This window comes from Alosa sapidissima, chromosome 1 (assembly GCF_018492685.1).
Source record: "Alosa sapidissima isolate fAloSap1 chromosome 1, fAloSap1.pri, whole genome shotgun sequence".
Classification (NCBI taxonomy): Eukaryota; Metazoa; Chordata; class Actinopteri; order Clupeiformes; family Clupeidae; genus Alosa; species Alosa sapidissima.
Genome location: NC_055957.1, coordinates 16,942,209 through 16,961,147, shown reverse-complemented (window position 1 = coordinate 16,961,147; position 18,939 = coordinate 16,942,209). Strand labels below are relative to the sequence as shown.

The window sequence follows — 18,939 nt, the reverse complement described above, 5'->3', positions numbered from 1 at the left end:
TTCAGTCCCTACGGGATTTGGGAAACGTTTGATTTGTATTGCGCAGTAGCCTCGATATTAAAATTACAGCATGTGCAGCAGACCCGGTATGAACGAAGCGGCGTGTTTTCAATGATCACATCTAGGGGGAGGTGTCCGGGAGGGAATATTTAGGGGTTCAGATAGGTTAGCGATTGCTAAGGGGAGGGAATAGAATAGGGGGTTCTAAGACGTCTAGTAAGTTTAGTCAGAGTAGAAGTGGATTACGTGCGAGTGAGTTGTGTTGCGTTGTGTTGTTGGCTGATGAGTGTGAATGACGAGTGATTGAGACCGTGATTTATCAGCGATCAGTTTGTTGTTTTGTAGTGGACACCTCCAGTTGCCCGTGCACTAGCCTGTACATCTATAGGAAATAAACTACCGGAGTTTTGGAACGATATATCAGCCTCCCCGTCTCCTAACTTCTCATCGGCGTTACAATATGTTATCTTCAACCTTACTGTTGAATAGTAATCTGCTATTTGCTATTCTTCCACTAACTCTTACATTTGTATCGCAAAGATGGCATGGTCATTTACATCCATCTTGTTCGCTCTGGTGGGGAATGGTTGTTGTGGGCAATTTCTGAGCGTTGTAGTGTAGCTTACTTCACGATCGAGCTGGCGCATGACATACGTCACGGCCAAACATTAACGATTGGGTGAAATCAGATCCAATCGTTTCAAACTTCTACAGAGTCCACGCATCCAGCTTGCAAACGTTCGTCAATAGCTGAGATCCCAGACCCTTGTAGAAGCGAAGCGTACCAAGGGGATGGCAAATGGCCAGGCTACAAGCCACCCAAAATATGGTTACATGCAGCTATTCCGACATGCCGCTACTTAGACATTGGCGTCTAATTGTCGAAGTGGCGGCATTAACATTAATTTTCAAGCGTCCCACTACTGCGACAATTTTTTCCCCCATTGTCGGAGTATCGACACTTGACCTTTTTTTTTTTCAAACGTCCTGCCATTCCGACACGAGGTCATTCATTAACAGTGGCGTAGCCAGGATTTTTCAACGGAGTGGACTTTTGCGAAGTAGGCCTAGGGTGGGCCTTTATTTTTTTATTCCAATATGGGCAGTATAGCCTACAGTAATCCCAACTTTAAACAACACACGATTTCATCACAGCTCAGATTTCATGGCAAAAAAACAATAAAAGGCTACATTAATAAATAGCAGGGGCAACTGTATTGGATTCTATAATAGCCTACGCACAATAACTTAAACCGAAAGGTTAGTCGCGTCTCAAGGAGTCCAAGAGTGCGCCTCAAACACACCAGCTCCGTTGAACAGTGTATTTTTCGTGTTTAAGAGCTAAAAAAGTTGATTAGAGAGTCACATTTGAAATGTCGGGTAGCCTAAATTATGGCCTATAGCGCGTCCCACTAAACATTGGACGTCGGATAGACGTGCAGATCATGTCTATATTGGGCCCGTCGGTCCATGACCAATTCTGGACATCTATTCGACGTCCATACTAGGTCCACTATTTGGACGTCCAACCATGACCCAACTTGGACGTCATATTTACGTTCAAAGTTTGACCTTTGAACTGGGTAATTTTTTTGGACGTCATTTGGACGTCTATGACAGGTGCAGGAAGTTTACGGCCTATGTTTATTTACAAATATTAACATCGTTGCATCAACATGATTAATACATATGAATAGCCTATATTATTTATAAACATGATTTATTATGTGCATGCCTATTTATTTATTCAGTAGGTCATTTTCCTGTTTTTATAAATCAGTTAAAAAAACAGGAAAATGACCTACTGAATAATAATAATAAAGTTTATTAAACTATTAATTTAAGTAGCCGAGAGGGGGGAGGGGGCGATCTCAAAATAACCAAAAGCAGAAAAGTCACAGCCGAGGGCTTTGGATTTCAACCAAATATTTAAAAAACAGTCAACGTCACTCTGATTGGCTGAAGCAACACATCATGTAAACGCCACTCTGATTGGTCGAGGCAACACATCAGACATTTGGCGCAATTCAGCGTGTTCGAAGCATTGAAATAACGGCTCTTCACATCAGGCTTTGGCGAAGTGTTCGAGGCACAGCAAGACATAACGGCACAGCTTATAACCTAAAGCTTTCCTCTAAATTGAAGGTAAGTTCGATAAGCCTAGTGAATTCTATGTCCATGTGTACTTATGTTAGGTAGTTTAGCCTTATATTGTCTTAAACTCCCCAAGGCTGCTATGGTTAATGTTACAGCAGCGAATGGCCAAGCATGCCTTAAAACACACATTTTTGTTTTGGGTTAGCTTGCTGCACAGAAGTCTTGGTTCATGTTCAGTTTCGATGTTATTTTAGCTGGCCACGAGAGAACATGTCGTGTAATGTAAACTGTTTGTAGCCTGCAAATTGGTTCGCATTTCTATGATTATCTTAGGTTGCTAACAGGGTAGGTCGAAAGCTAGCTAGCAGCTAGTAGCTAGCAGCAGAGACAGTTGACTGTGTTCTAATGGATCTTTGCTAGCAGCTAGCAGCTTGACTTTTTGAGCGGCAAACTTGTCACGCGCACATTAATAACTATGAAACACTTAAATAGGTGGTTTAGCAGATTCATAATTATGGACATTATATGTGGAATTTGGGCCACTAAACGACATGTAGAATCTTCCACAGGGAATTTGGGACACTAAACTCCACCTATAACGGTACAATTAACAGCGTGGCAGTTCAGGGGGTCGTTTCTAGAAAAATTAGCAACGACGTTGCTCAACCACCATGGTACGACCCAACTGACCAAACAACGACACTGTTACACCTGTTTCCAGAAAGCATCGTACCTGTGTCGCAATTCGCTACCTCCGACGTTCGAACACCGTAGCTCCAACAACGTTGTTGATGATGCAGCGATACATATCATTGGTGGAAACAGTGGAAACGTGTAATACCCCACCCCCTAGAAATGTTCTGTCACCGCCTATATGTCGACTTTTTTCAAATCTAAACCGAGTGATTAATGCTGGCATTGTCATTGCCATCAGCCAAAACCTAAACCTATTGCAAGCATATAAAACAGTTAACTTAAGCAGACCAATATGAGTCATTATTTGTGTTAACTATCTATGTGTTGGAAAAAATATATAGCCTGGCCAAATATCTGGGTATCCCATAGGTTATCAACTGTCTCGTGGCTTAACGGCAGCGCATTGGTGCACTGCGAGCTCGGCCGGAGTTCGCATCCTATCTCTTCTTTTCATCTCTGAGTAAGAGTAGGCCTACGAGACACAACAATAGGTTTTGACCATACATATTTATGTATATAGTTACTCTACATCGAGAGACCATAGGTACAAGACATCAGTCAAAAACAATTGAATCTACATGTCACACTAGTTCACCTGCAGGTAGCGAGAAGCAAGAGGACAATCTCACATCATAAGAAAATCGAACCTACAACGTTGGGATAATAAGTCATCTGCTTTAGCCACTACACCATTTAACACTGCTGTTGTTAGGGACTGTGAAGATACTAAAAGCAAGGCAATACTTTAATTAACATAAATAGCAAGAATGAGCCAAGTAGTGGAGCAGTGTCTTAATCAAAATTAAGCTACAGGATAGATCAATAATTGAGTCACGAGATAAACATCCACTTCGCAAATTTTGGTTAGGCGGTTGTGATTTTTGGTTAGGCGCTCCGGACACCAACAGGAACTACCAAGGAACGACACAAGTGCGACTGCCTAGGGGCAGTAGTTTAAATGACCAAACTTTGCGTCCTTGTTTGCGATTGAGAGTTTGAACTACCCTTTCTAGAAACAACAAATCTAAGAACGATGGAGCGAACTACCAAGGTTGCGACGCAAGTTAGCAAACAATGCTTTCTAGAAACGACCCCGACTGACTAGTTTGTTGCTAACTGGCGCCCGCCTGGCGTTCGTGTTCGTTAAGTTCGCGTTGGTGTTCGGGCAACTTCGTCACATTTGGGTGGCAGCCATTTTAGCAGTAAGTTACGCTAAAGGAAGACACGGCGATTTACTAATGGGAAGAAACACATTTAGGTTTAGGCGTCAAGAGGATTTAAGAAAACAAATGGACCGTGGTTTGAGCATATGTGAGTTTTTTCCCACAACGACGGGATGAACAAGAAGGCAACGGAGTGTTACTTAAATAAAATAAAGGTCATTTCATTGAATGCTGTAAATTGGCTTCTGTTCTGTGGGCTGTGTAACATTGAGTTTGCCTTCTGATGTTAAGCTCTAACTTACTACTGCCCATACAAACACTGCTGCAATTAGTCGAAGTAATCAACCATGAAAAAATTAGTCAACGGCAATCAGTTTAGTGGACGAGTCGTTTTACTATTGATTTATTTCTGGTCTCCCGTCTCAAACGGCTCGCTGTAATGTTGTTAACTCTGTTATTCACTCTTGAGAAGTGTAATGACTGTCTGGATGTTAAACAGGTTACTTAGACTTTGGCAGTCATGTTTTAAACACCGCCATGCACGCAAGTGTAAACGCGGAGCTGCGTGTCTGCGTGCTTTCAGCGTGATTCATTATTAGGCAAAGCTAAGCCTAGGCTACGCTAGTCCAGACTCTGACTAATATAGTAATGTGGAAATTGCAATAAGTGAAGTGAAGACAGTGTCTGACGTGGACAACGCAACGGCGTGTCATTGATTTATTCATACTCTTATGTGCCAGTAATTAACTTCACACCACACTGGTTTCTGCTCCTTTTTGTTATATATCCATAGAGATCCTTTCCGTGTTGGCCAACATTCGTGATTAGCTTACAGGTTGGACCTTACATATATTACATGTCAGTGGCGAAAAAGAGGTATATTTGACTTAAGTCCATGAAAGTCTCTGGTCATATGCAATGGGCAGTAACCACGGTCAGGGTCATATGAACTCAAAGCCCATAATGTGCTTGTAAACTGTTGGCTATTACTGCAACACTTCTTTACTGTTGTGCAAAGGAGAATGAAAACTTTAATGTGTTTAACCCTTTTTTTCTGTCTCTCGGGTGCTGTAAGGAGTGAGGTGACCTTCCCTTTTAGGAGATACAGTAAACCACCCAAACAAGGTACGTTTTGTGATCTCATCCTCGTTCCTTTTGTATAGGGCTCAGTCAAATAAACAGTAAAACTAAATTAATTTGGATTAACACCTGTGTTTACAGATGACTTTGAGAGTAAGACAGTGGCGGAAACGCCAAAGAGAACTGGATCAACTGCTACGTTATTCTGACAGTGATGGTGAACAAGAGTGCATTGAAAATGTCCCAAGTGTGCCTGGGACTCCAAGTAGTTGCAACAGTGATAATGTGCCTGGCACCCCAGATAGGTTAATGAGTGACAATGCTCTTGAGACATCAGATGACTTTGACTTTGACACTGATGTGGACTACTGGTCTACTGACTCGGAACAGGAACCAAATGAAGCTGAAGTGACCAGCTTTGAGGACGAACTGAGACAGTGGGCCTTAGAGTACAAAGTGACACACAGAGCGCTTAATGGTTTGTTGTCCATATTAAGAAAGCAAGGGCACCTATTGCCTGTGGATTGTCGGACACTCCTTGCTACACCACAGCATAACACAACAGAGCCTAAATGTGGTGGTCAGTACAAGTACTACGGCTTAGAAAAGGGTATCTGCCGTTATTTAAGTCAGATGGAGAGTAATGATGTGCACCTCAGCATAAATGTTGATGGCATCCCACTTTTCAGAAGTAGTGGTGTCCAATTCTGGCCAATACTGGTGAAGTGTGGCCATTTTGATCCATTCATTGTAGCCATGTTTAGTGGACAAAGTAAGCCAAATCCTCTTGAGGACTATTTAAAAGACTTTGTGACTGAATACAAACATCTCAAGGACAATGGTATAGTTTTTGAAGGCCAGACTTACACTGTCAATATTGATGCTCTGATCTGTAATTCACCAGCAAGGGCTGAAATGTATTAAGGGTCATACTGCCTATGAGAGTTGAGAACGATGTTTAGTCAGAGGTACTTGTGTTGAGAGAAGAATAGTTTTCAGTGAACAGGTAAGCACTTCTCGAACAGATGATGGTTTCTCCAGAGTGGAGTACAGTAATCACCAAACTGGTATCAGCCCCTTCATTGCTGCTGGAATTCCTTGCGTTAGCTCATTTGTCTTGGATTATATGGACATTGTCTGCTTGGGAGTAGTTAGGCGCCTGTTAATTTACTTGACTCGAGGCCCAAAAGTCTGTCGTTTATCTGTGAGGCAAAAGGATGACATTTCTCAAAAACTAATTGCACTGAGAGGGAAGATGCCAAGTGAATTTGCTCGACAACCTCGGGGTTTGCGTGAAATTGATAGGTGGAAAGCCACTGAACTACGGCAGTTTTTGCTGTACACAGGTCCTGTGGTATTGAAAAATGTGTTGTCCCCTGAAAAATACAAACATTTCTTGTCCTTGACCGTATCCATGTCGATAATGCTGGAGTCAGATGAGCGGATTCGAAATGCCTATCTCCAATATGCTCAAGAGCTAATCAAACATTTTGTCATGTGCTGTGCTGACCTGTTTGGCAAGACCTTTCCTGTATACAATGTACATGGACTAATTCATCTCCAAGAGGATGCCAGCCACTTCAACTGTTCCTTGAATGACATTTCTTGTTTTCCATTTGAGAACTACCTACAACAAGTCAAGAAACATGTGAGGAGCGGGAGAAGTCCCTTAGAACAAGTAACCAGACGTTTGGCTGAAATCGAGCATTTAGAAGTGGACAATAGCCAGAGACACCCTAAAGTGTTTGCCTCTGTTAAAAATAAGGACATTTGTTTTCTTTTGAGGGACAACAGCTTTGCTTTTGTTCGACAGAAAAATGCAGACGGGACTTTTGCTTGTGAAATTCTGCGCCAGCATCACACTTCACTATTATTTCACCAACCGTGTAGCTCTGGACTTCTGAACATAGTGTGCATAGGAAATGGTCATGTCAGGATGAAAAACGCACTACTGCAAGAAAGGGATCTGTTCCGGAAGGTGGCCTGCCTCCCACAAGAAGCTGGTGGTTTTGTCCTCATACCCCTTCGCCATGGTCAGGAACACACATATTAAGGTTGAATTTTCTTATTCTTTTTGCTAAATTCCATCAGGAATCATCACAGCTAATCACCTGTTTCCATCCGTTTGTTTTCTGTATCTTCCCCGGTGACTCCTGCATGTCCTTTCTCACCTCCCTGGGCTTCTCTCTGTCCTCCTGCCACAATATCCTACTCCCAATGTAACCCTCATCGCTCTTTCGTGCATGTCCAAACCCTCTCAACATTTTTGAACTTTGGACTAAAATGTTAAAAACTTAAAGTAACATGCATGTGCTTTTCTTTCCAGGTCATGTACACGTGGGCTGTTTGGAGGGAGGGTACCCAAGAGGAGGAGGGTGTAGTTTCTGACATTTGGATCAACAGAGAAAAGAAGACCGTCAGATGGCCACGTAAAATGAGCGCAACAAATACTGAAAAAGGACAAAATTAAACCCCAGGATGATTGGATGACATTTTCATTAATAAAGATAAAAATTACTTCAGGCAAGTGTAATTTGTTTGTTTGTTGTAAGATGAATCGTCTAACTTTTAGATAAGCGTCGTGAATGTGACACCTACAACTTGACCAGCCAGGCAGAGGAGGACGACAATGAGGTGATTAAATTAACGAGGAAGCGCACTAAAAAAGGAATCCCGGAGGATTTTGTTAGAAGTGGTATGTTTCTCAATCTGAAATACTTTATACATTTGTAATATGAAATTGGTTGATACAAATAAACACATTAATGTTTATTAAAAAAAATTGCAGGATTAACGGATTCGAATGAGGAGAGTGTCATGGGTAATTGTTTTCTCTTCCAGTTTCAAAATGAATTAAATTCTTTAAGATTATATATTTTTGGAGATTGATATGCTTAGTTTTACATTATTACCTCTGTATAGCCGTCAAACTACCCACTTTCCCTACTGCACCAAGGAAGCTGCAGCCCATTGAGGACACAAACATGTTGCTCAATACTTGTGAGTACTGATGCCAACTTGAGAAGCATGAAATGTGTCGTGTACAACATGAGTCACAGGCTCATTCATGTGTTTTAGCCCATGAAGATGGAGTGGAGAGTGGCCAAGTGGAGAGTGCGGACAGTCCCTGGGAGATGTCCACTCCTAGTGAGTATTTACTTTTCCCCTCACAATGTACAAAGTTTAAGTCCATTTAGGACAAGGTGTTGGTATTTGGTGTAGCCTCCCTGTCAGTCTCACACGCATGCATTGTATTGCCATAAGCAAAACTGTATCGCACCAGTGCTACGTTGGTAAATCATCCATCGCACAAACAATTGTTTTTTGTAGCATGTGCGACATATATGTCGCACTGTACAGCCCTGACACAATTTAAACAGTTACTTTTGTATTTTGTCAGGCCTTCTGAAATGTATGAATATTCTGTGTTTTTCAGGATCTCGACATGCAGCAAGAGGTCATGCGAGTAGGCCTGTCACGATAACAAATTTTGCTGGACGATAAATTGTCTCAGAAATTATTGCGATAAGCGATAATATTGTCGTTCTGAGAGAATTTTCTTTAAGCATCTCTTTAGCAATGAAGCGAACTATACTGTCTGTGAGTGTAATCCATTTCACACTGTCCTGTTTGTATTTCGTTTGTCGACTAAATGCCCTAGTGACTGTGCTCTGTCGGGAAGAGGAAGACGGCCCACTTGTTGTTTTTTTTCCCCCAACAGGGAAAACTGCAGCGGATGATTGTGTTTTAGATGCATATGCATGTTTGTTGTGTTGCCGCTTTTAATTGCGACTGTTTTCCAACAAATGCGACACACCGACTCGTGCACGTTCAGTGGTTCACCACGGGCATTCGGTTTAAATCCGAAATGCTCCCACACTGCAACTGTCGCGTTTGGCTTAGAAACCAATTCCATCTTTTTTGTCTTTATTAGGCGTATCCTACTCGAACTCGCAACTAGCTTTCTCTCTGCCTAGTGCCTACCGGTATACTTCTCATGCGGCCCTTTAGCTGCACTCTGTGGTAGGCTACGCCAGTAGTCCCGCCTCCCCACACACCATGCGACTGACAAGTGACTGACATGAGGGTTCACTCATCGTTACTCTAAAGACCCGAGAGAGAGGGAGAGAGACGAGGGAAAAAAAAAAATGCAAATGGCATTTATCGCGGCCAGAAAAATTATCGAGCTAATTTTAATTATCATGCGATTAATTGATTTATTGAATATCGCGACAGGCCTACATGCGAGGGATGGCTATCGCTCCAGGTAAAGAAGCAGGACAGGGCACAGCGTCAGTAGTGGCTGACTTTTAGTGGTTGGACCACCAGTAGTTTGTATAGTTTATAGGCTATAGTGTATAGTTTTATACAACCCCAAAACAGAAAAAGTTGGGACATTGTGTAAAACGTAAATAAAAACATAATGTAATAATCTGCAAATCTCTTAAACTCATATTTAGTTGCAAATAGGACACAGACAACATATCAAATGTTGAAAATGACAAATTTGACTATTTTGTGGAAAATATATGCTAATTTTGAATTTGATACCAGCAACATGTTTCAAAAAAAGTTGGGACGGGGTAATATACCATATACCCTGGGGGAAGGGGCGGGGCTCACTCCGTGCTACACATATTTTCCTGCTTTTTTGACCTTTACCAATCACATCCCTGATGTTACTAGGTCTAGCAGTAGTAGGTCCAGCGGTGGATCCAGCATCAGATCCTGGCACAGTGATTGTTCGAGGCACACCTTCAGGTCCAGACATGATGGGTCACGGCACAGTGATGGTGCGAGGCACACAGTCTTCATATCACTGCCATATTTCTTTGTATAACCATATGTGACTAATAAATCAATCTTGTATCTTGTACAGTCAGGTCCAGACATGACGGGTCACGGCACAGGTTCAGACAAGATGACCGATCCCGTGGTGATGCCCCCAGTCCTTCAGCCAGGCCCCGGCAAGATGACCGATCCCGTGGTGATGCCCCCAGTCCCAGGTCCAGACGTGACAGATTACGGCATGGTGAGTTGCCGGCTGCATTCATATTACGCTCAATTAGGATTGTTTTGCTATTCAGGTGATGATCCTATCACCCAGGCTGCCTGTTCACATTACACAGTGCACGCATGGTTTTGAACAAGAAATCATGTAATTTAGAATTCATTGGATGATAACTTTTAAAACAGATTTTTTTTTGTTGTGCAGATGCAGTGACTGAGACTGGGAGATGGGCCTTCCCATTGCCTTGGGATGGTAAGTATTGATCTGTTGGCAGTGGAGAAGACCCTTTTAATTGTACCACCTTCTCTCTTCCTTCACTGTTCTCTCTGTCCACAGAAACTGCTTTTCAGTTATAGCCGTAGCTTGCAAAAGTTTTAAACAAATATGTGCAGCATGCTTGTATAAAAGGCCGGGACTTTTATTGTATATGTTAGTTATACTTCCGGTGAAATATCCTGATCTCGTCATTGTGTTTCCTAATTCACCTACCTGTTCTAGAAACGGAGCTGTCCACGCTTGGCAGGCTCCGAGTTAAAGTTTATAATTACCTTTTAAGTGAAGTTGCCTTTTGTTTCCAAGTCTTCATGGTACACTCTCTCACAGTCAATGATGAAACGTAAGTCATGCTGTTGAATTTGTGTTTATTTCCATTTCTGTTTGCTTGTTGTAAATTCGTATGTATGCTAAGTTAGTCAGGATATTCTCTGAATGTATTGTGTAGCCTACATTTCCTAATGTGCCTAAAATGTGTTGAGTATAATGGCTACACGTGTCTGAGTTGCCTGTTATTAGCGTTGTAGCACTATTTGCCTCGTTGTTTGAGAATACTTTGGGTAAAGTTTTCCTTCGTCCTCGTGAGATAAATGTCACGTGTACTCGTTCTAACTGCGCTACCTCTTTGGCCACTAGGAGGCTCCAGAAACTGTATAATGTCTGCTCCATGACTGAGCTGTCTTTCCTATGAAAAATCGCCAGTGTTTTATGTTGTATTGGTGGTGTGACTCAGGCACTTATCTGTTAAAGTAACTGCAGATCCTTATTTGTATTTTATAGTGCCTTATTTCTATTTTTTCTTGTTTCCCTTTCCTTTTCAGACTGTGTCTGGATGTGTGTATTTGTGAATATATGTGAATTTAGACCTGAGCTATTTGAGAACCTTTAAGAATAAAAGTCAATAATCACACCCGATCGTCTCATCATTCCTCTACCTGGCATTCTAACCGATGCCCCATCTTGGATAACTCCTAACACCTAAACGAACCAGCCATCCCTGTAGCCTCCCCAATATTGGTCCTTCGAGCCGGATGGAGCATTCAAGATGGAGTTTGGTGAAGAGACAATGTCTGACGTACGTCCCAAACGACAAGTACGCCGACCTCCCTGGCTCGATGACTATGAAGTGGACTATATAGGCTCATCACCTCCCGCAGCAGGGATGTATTCATGTCATTCAAGTCCCCTAACCTCACAGACTTGTCCCGGTAGCCGCCAGAGGGATGCTGCTCACACTGAGATTCCTCAGCTAGCCCTCAGCTGCCCCCAGGGGAGAGATCTGACCAGCAATGACATCCTACCTTAACCCTTTAGCCGCCAGGGTTTAAAAAATATAAATTGGATTTTTACATCAAAATTTCAAAAGGCCATGGCTTGCAAGAGGTCAGAGATAAAGTCCTACTGTAAATGTGAAAATCATTGAGTATGACCAGAAGTTTATGAAGGGGGTAAATTTACTCATCTAATTTGCATATTATGACGTCACTGGATGGCAACACCGTGGCAACATATTTGAGCAGTTTTACTTTCTTTTTTTGTGATTTGACATAACTAATGAACAGGAACACAGTCACATGTAAACCAACAATAGTAAACTATTACTATAATCACAAACCCTATGCTACTATACAATAAAGTAGCCTGGTCAAATCAGTTCCATATCGCGGGTGACTTTGAAGTTCTTCAGAGCCCTATTTTTACAACCCCTGCTGTCTATACCACGTCCATTACGGACACTATCATCACTATTGTCACTGGCACCTCCAGCTATGTTGGGCAGAGGGTCGAAATAAGCATGGTATGCTTAGTGAACACTGTCGAAAAAGACGCACCTCCATTCACAGACGCTCCGTGACTATAAGTCAATAGACGATCGATCATGGAGATCAGATATTCTCCTTCAGAATCAGAATAGGTGAATAACAGACCCAAGACTTCATCACACGTGAATTTTTTTCAACATTTAGTGTATTTCTGCTTCAATTTGTGCAAAACTAAGGCCTGCATCGCTTCCGCGTTATGGAGGAAATGCACGTCTTCTTCGTGTGTTTCTCGCGTGTTTTCGCGAGCTTTTTACGGCCAACCCTCCTATGCCTCATTAGAACCTGCGTACACGCCTGCACCTCCAATGCAGTCTCACCCCCCACCTCTCATGTCTGCACCTCGTAGAGGGGTACCAGCCTACTATACTCATGCACAGTACCCCAACCTCAACCTCCTGTGTCCTTCTCACAGCCACTCGCTCATCCTGCTCCAGCCTATGCCAGGCCATGGCTTGCAGTGCCCAGCTCAGCCTACCCTCCAGCATCAGCCCACAGAGTAGGGCCTGCTGCGCCTACACCTCACCTACCTCTGCACTCCTCAGTGCCTGAAGAACATTATAGGGGTCCAAAGCCCACTATCCCCAAGTTTGCTCGCCCAGACCCTAGTGACTTTGCTCGGCTACGTATAGCCCTGGGGAACCTGCTCCCATCTAATGCTACAGAGCTCTTTAAGTATCAAATACTTGTAGACCACCTGAAGCTAGATGAAGCTAAGCTCATTGCTGATGCCTACCTAAATTCACCAACGCCTTACTCTGACACAATGGCTGCTTTACACGATAAATTCGGCCAACCTCATCAGCTTGCCCTGAGAAGAATAAGGAGTGTGCTGGGGTCCCCTGAAGTCAAGTGTGGTGACATAGCCGCCTTCGAGGCGTTCTCACTCCAGATCCAGTCACTCGTGGGCCTATTGCAGACAGTAGGACCCGAAGGGGAGATTGAACTCCACTGCGGCTCACATGTAGCCAACCTTCTGAGCAAGCTCCCTCCTGAACTACGAGCTAACTTTCGCCGATATCAGTTAAAGCACTCCAGAGCCGTACACACGTTGTACAACCTGTCAGAGTGGCTCCGCCACGAATCATGGTGTCAAGGCACCGACGAGCTGGCCCCTGAGAAATGCATTAAGGAGAAGCAGAACACAAAGAGTGACGGCCGTCAGGCAAAGAAAATAGTGTCAGTCCTGCATGGTGCTGGTGAGGTTCCACAGTCCGCCTCCCAGTCACCTCTGAAGAAGAAAGCAAAGAACAAAGCCTACTGTGAGAGCACTGAGCACTACCTCAGTCAGTACACTGACGTTGCCAAGCTCTCCAAGGATCAGCTAAGAGAGTGGATCCAAGTCAACAAGCGCTGCTGGTGCTGCGCACGAGCACACCAGGCAGCACAGTGTACGCTCACGAAACCCTGCAACCTCTGTCAAGGGAAGTATCTCCTCGCCCTCCACGAGATAAACGTGAGGACGGACAAGGCTCAGAGAAACGTGTCAGCTAAAGAAGATAGCTGGAAGATAGCCGGAAACAGTCCTGCCTCTGACACGCTCTACCTCGACAGACCTGGAGCAAGCAACCACGCCCTGCTGAAGGTTGTGCCTGTGCTCGTGCACTGCGGTGGAAGGACCTTCGACACCTTTGCGATCCTCGATGACGGGTCTGAGAGGACAATGCTGTTGCCCTCCGCAGCAAAGTCCCTCGCCATACGGGGAACTCCTGAAGTCCTACCACTACGCACAGTCCGTCAGGACATCCAGGTACTCCACGGGCATACGGTTTTGTTCCGTGTCTCTCCTGCTGCCACACCTCAGGTCAGCTACAAGATAGATGGTGCCTTCACAGCAAGCCGTCTCACCTTAGCTCAATACTCCTACCCTATTGAGCACCTTCAGAGCAAGTTCAGACACCTGCGTGGCATCCCCCTACCTGCCTTCCAGGGAGCTAAGCCATGCCTCCTGATCGGCTCTGACCAGCCTCACCTAATAACCCCTGTCGAACCTGTACGACTTGGCCCGCCTGGTAGCCCGGCAGCCGTCCACACTCGCCTGGGATGGACTCTTCAAGGCCCTATCCAGCTCATGGGGCGGCCATCATACTCCACAGAGTGTCTCTTCATCTCTGCCACCCCACCACCGGAAGAGCTCTTCAAGCATGTCCAACGGCTCTGGCAAGTGGACACGCTACCTCACCAGCGAGAGAAGGAAGTAACCAGGTCCAAGCAGGACAGGCAGGCAGTCGCTCTGCTCAAAGCTGAGAAGGTCCGCGTTGAAGTGGAAGGAGTTCATCGGTACGCTACTCCACTGCTGTGCTATGCAAGTATGCCTCCGCTGCTTGCGCCTAAAGAATCAGTGATGCCCTTGCTGCGTAGCACGGAGAAGCGCCTCCTCAGAGACCCCCAGCAAGCAGAGGTGTACAAGGTCGAAATGAACAAGCTCATGGAAGCCGGAGTGGTGAAGGAAGTCAGCGAGGAGAGTTCCTCGAAGGAAAGCTGGTATATATCCCTCATCACCTCGTGAGCCACAATGGGAAGAACTGCCTGGTCTTCAACTGTTCACACCAATACCAAGGACAGACGCTGAACCAGTACCTCCTGCCTGGCCCCACCTTTGGTGCCTCCCTGCTCGGCGTCCTTGTGAGGTTCCGTGAACACCCTGTCGCAGTCAGTGGAGACATCAAGGGGATGTTTCATCAGGTCTGCCTCCTCCCTGAGTATCGTCCCCTCCTAAGGTTCCTGTGGCGTGACCTGAAGGTCAGTGAGCCTCCCAAAACCTTTCAGTGGCAAGTCCTACCGTTCGGTACTACCTGCAGCCCCTGCTGCGCAACCTACGCACTCCAACGCCACGTAGTTGACCACACCAAGCCTGATGACAGCCTGAGGTTCTCTGTGGAGAACTGTTTTTACGTGGACAATTGCCTGCAGAGTGTGTGTTCAACAGGGGAAGCCAAGCTGCTGGTGGACCGACTCCGGGAGCTGCTGGCTTCTGCAGGCTTCCAGCTCCGCCAGTGGGCCTGCAATGACCCCAGCGTCCTAAACCACCTACCTCAAGAAGCCAGATCGGAAAGCATCGACCTGTGGCTAGCCGAGGATAAGTCCAACCCACTGGAGTCCACTCTTGGCCTCAGCTGGAACTGGCAGACAGACACCTTCGGCTACAAACACAGGCCAGTCGTCTATGATGCTCCAACGCTGCGCAACATATACAAAGTCGTCGCCACACAGTACGATCCCCTGGGATACCTGCTGCCCTACTCTACTCGGGCGAAGCTCATCGTCCGTCAGCTGTGGGATAAGCAGCGTGGCAGGGACGACTCCAACCTGCCAGCTGAACTGCTGCAATCGTGGTCCACCTGGGAAGGTGAACTGAAGTACCTACCCCACATCGCCTTTCCTCGTCCTTATGCGCCTGCCGAAGCCAGTCTAGAGGGTGCTGCACGAGAACTGCACATCTTCGCGGACGCCTCAGAGCAAGCCTATGGTGCAGTGGCCTACAGTGGGCAGTGCTTCGACTTGGCCAGCTTCACTCGCAGTCCGCGCGTGGGATCACGCGACTTTAATTTGTATTTTTCCAGTGAGACGCTGCAACAACCCAAACAACCGGTAGATGGCTCAAGTGAGCAGGGTGTCTCGTAAAAAGAAATGGAGCCTGGAAAACCCTACACAGACTTAACTACAGACTTTAGCAGACTGGTTTAAAAATAATTTAATAGCCAGAAATATGCCTGCCCTGCCCTAATAAAGAAATATTTGGTTAACTGCGAGTGAATCCCGTCTGCAGCCGTAGAAGAAACGCAGGACAAATTAAACATTCTGGTTTTCTTCGAGTGCAACGATGATAGACAGACATAATTTTGACAAAATATAGAGCATATTAACCTCCGTTGCTCAGCCAAATGCCTTCCTGTTACGTCCTGTTATCACAGAGTTAGCCTACAGGCCATAAACGATTTTTGATGGTGCAAGTTTACTTCATTAGCGGTTTATTTATTTTTTTGATTATTAAAGAGTGTTTTTCAGTTAAAGGTTTGACTTCGTGCTTATTCAGTAGAGCACAATACTCTCCCCAATCCCAGACGTTCACATTGCATGTTTGTTTGTAATGGATGCAACTGCGAGAATTACGCATAGGCTACTTGGAACATAATACATTTGACAAAGGACAGATGTATGTTGCTAGTGACAAAATATTAACTCTCATTGTTTTACGATGTCTTTGTCATGGGGAAGTGTTTTTCCCCATGCATTTATTCTAGGTTACTGTCAGTGACTGCCGTGAGAGAAGCGGGTTCTGTGTTTCGTTCATGTCAGTGACTGACGCGAGAGAAGCGGGGTCTGTGTTGTGTTGCGTTCATTTCTTTTCATTGGGCATACCGTGCCGTGCCGTCCACAGCTCTTCAGTTCTGACAAAGCCAAAATTGCTTGACGGGGGGGATCCCAATCAGCTTTCAGCCATAAGGCTACTTTGAGAACATTTCCATTCACCCGACACTAATATTCAAAATGTTGAAAACTATTTCGGCATAGCCTATAAAGCAGTTTAATTAAATGGAATGTTAGTTGTAAACAAACAAGCTACTTGGTGAGGCTTGGCCTCACAGATCCGCTCGTGCCTTAGATGGCAGGAAAAATCTTCACGATAGGCCTATTAACTAACCACCCGATTCACGTTGGCTGGGGGGAAGGGGGGCCATCAGACATTTGTGCCCAGTTAATCCGGCCCTGCCCCCCAACAAATCACACCTTCCCACCTCTGACAGCTTAAAAGAAGTCAAGAGGACTCCTTACTCCTTACTCACAGACCTATTCATAAACCTGCGGCATTTTGCCGTGTTTTGAAATCCTATGCAGCTACAGGAGCTTCCAATCGTGAGGAAGCAATATTGCATTGTAACTAACATGCAATAATGCCGCCAACAACAACCAAAACTAGGCTAATCATTGTCAACATGTAAATTAAATGTAACATTATTGTGAATCAAATTAAAATGTTGTCTTTTGCAAACGTAGGCATAGTAACAGAATAATTTAATAATGTTACAAAGATACTACATCAATCCGTATGTTTCATTAGGCTACTAGGCTATTTGTTTTGCCTTGATTCATTTAGGCTAGGCCTTTTTATTCAGGGGCCGTATTCACAAAGAATTTTAAGGCTAAAAGTAGCTCCTAACTGGCGAATTTAGGAGCAACTCCTAAAAATAATGGGTGTGTCACTCCTAACTTTAGGACTCCTAATTTTTTCACAAAAAGTAATTCACGAAGCATTTTAGACCTAAAAGTAGCACCTAAGTCTGGGACAGCTTAAGTCAAGAGGACTCCTAACTCACTAAGACCTATTCATAAACATTTTTATAAACATTTCATAAACACAAGACTTTTTTGTGTCATTTTACGATGCTTTGCGATGTTTTGAAATGCGTAGCCTATGCGCAACAGGAGCTTCCAATCGAGAGGGAACAATTTTTTTATTTTTTTTTTATTTTGGGCAAGCCTGCATTCATTCATTCATTCATTCATTCAACCTTTATTTATTCTCGGAGGGTCATTGAGGGAAGCCCTCATTTTCAATGAAGCCGAGATTACAGAAGCGAAGCAAAGCGCTCCACAAACAAGACAACATTCGAGGCCTTCTGTTGAAGAATTTTATATAAAGCCTGCGCTGTGGAATGTTCAAGTAATAACACAATCCAATGTGTGTCTCAATTGTCCCCCGCTGACCACCTCACACATTTCTCTAGATTTTGCAACGAACTTACATGACACAATGCCATAAAATATGCCAGTTTTAGGACACAGGATAATGTTTGTAATGATACCAGGTAGGCCTACGTTTAACAGTAACAAGTGTAATGAGCTATTCATTGTCGAAGGTGCATGGTGAAGTGAAAACATTTGCTGATATCATCGCCGATCATCAGAATATTGCAACAGATTCTGTGTTCTGGACTGCAGGTAACTTGTTAAGCCAGTGGTTCTCAAACTTTTATTTCATTCCCCACTTTGATTAAGGGGCATGACTGATGATAGTGGAGATAACGTGTTATTCCGAGGCTTTTGCAAGTCAGCATCTTCGACGGTAGTCTATTAAAAATATACGTTTTCGATGTCCCAAACGGAGAGCCATACTTTATTGTTTTTAACGATCTCTATGCTACTCACAAAAATGTAGCCATGGGGACATGATGAAGTAGGCTATCCAACTGTCGTGTGTTAAATTATTGTGATTACGAGCCAGTGGTTTTCAAACATTATGTGTGACTCGGACATCTAACTACACACAAATACAACAGGCTCATATCGTCCTCGCATTCGCAAAATGAGGACCAGTGTTTTGTCAAATTGCAAATAGCTATTCATTTTAACAATTCTTTTATGATAGTATGAAGTGCTTTTTGTATAGGCTACTATCTTAATCTTGGAATATGGGGAGGGAAGTGGCGCGTCTGCAGTCAGCCAAATAATGTCATTCTGCGGCATAAAGCAGATGTATTTGTTTATTGTACAGAAAAATAAAAATGACATGTCAAGCAGTCAACTGACTACATTGCAGTCAAGAAGTAGGGCAAATTAAGACACTGTTTTGATTTGCGTAGTTGCGTTACCCCCAACACTGATAATAACATAGACAGCAATAAGATATTTTTTCGTTTTGTGGAGCGGCATCGGTAGGCTATCAAAAGCAGATTTCGATTTTCGCTACCACCGTGTAGTCAAGCCTTAAGCCATACCCAAGTAGCCTTAATCGAGGTAATGTTTAATTACGATTTATTTTGTTATTGAATTCGTAGGCTGGGATTCCTCTCGGTAA

The 18,939-nt window shown here is 44.2% G+C and overlaps 1 protein-coding gene across 3 annotated transcripts in view; it reads left to right on the top strand.

Annotated features, from left to right (window-relative positions):
- The first annotated feature begins 5,389 nt into the window (after positions 1–5,389).
- The window catches only part of LOC121724676, a 33,776-nt gene continuing 20,226 nt past the window's right edge, over positions 5,390–18,939 (top strand). Inside the window, exons 1-10 of one of the 3 annotated variants that reach the window (XM_042111605.1) lie at positions 6,373–7,090; positions 7,363–7,465; positions 7,609–7,731; positions 7,825–7,857; positions 7,959–8,036; positions 8,115–8,183; positions 8,473–8,496; positions 9,279–9,303; positions 9,916–10,068; positions 10,252–10,402. In XM_042111605.1, coding sequence (XP_041967539.1) covers positions 7,067–7,090; positions 7,363–7,465; positions 7,609–7,731; positions 7,825–7,857; positions 7,959–8,036; positions 8,115–8,183; positions 8,473–8,496; positions 9,279–9,303; positions 9,916–9,931 — 495 coding nt within the window. In that variant the 5' untranslated portion in view covers positions 6,373–7,066 and the 3' untranslated portion in view covers positions 9,932–10,068; positions 10,252–10,402. Of the gene's footprint in view, positions 7,091–7,362; positions 7,732–7,824; positions 7,858–7,958; positions 8,037–8,114; positions 8,184–8,472; positions 8,504–9,278; positions 9,304–9,915; positions 10,069–10,251; positions 10,403–18,939 lie in introns of those variants that run through there. The other 2 variants (XM_042111523.1, XM_042111456.1) reach the window with 2 other exon arrangements.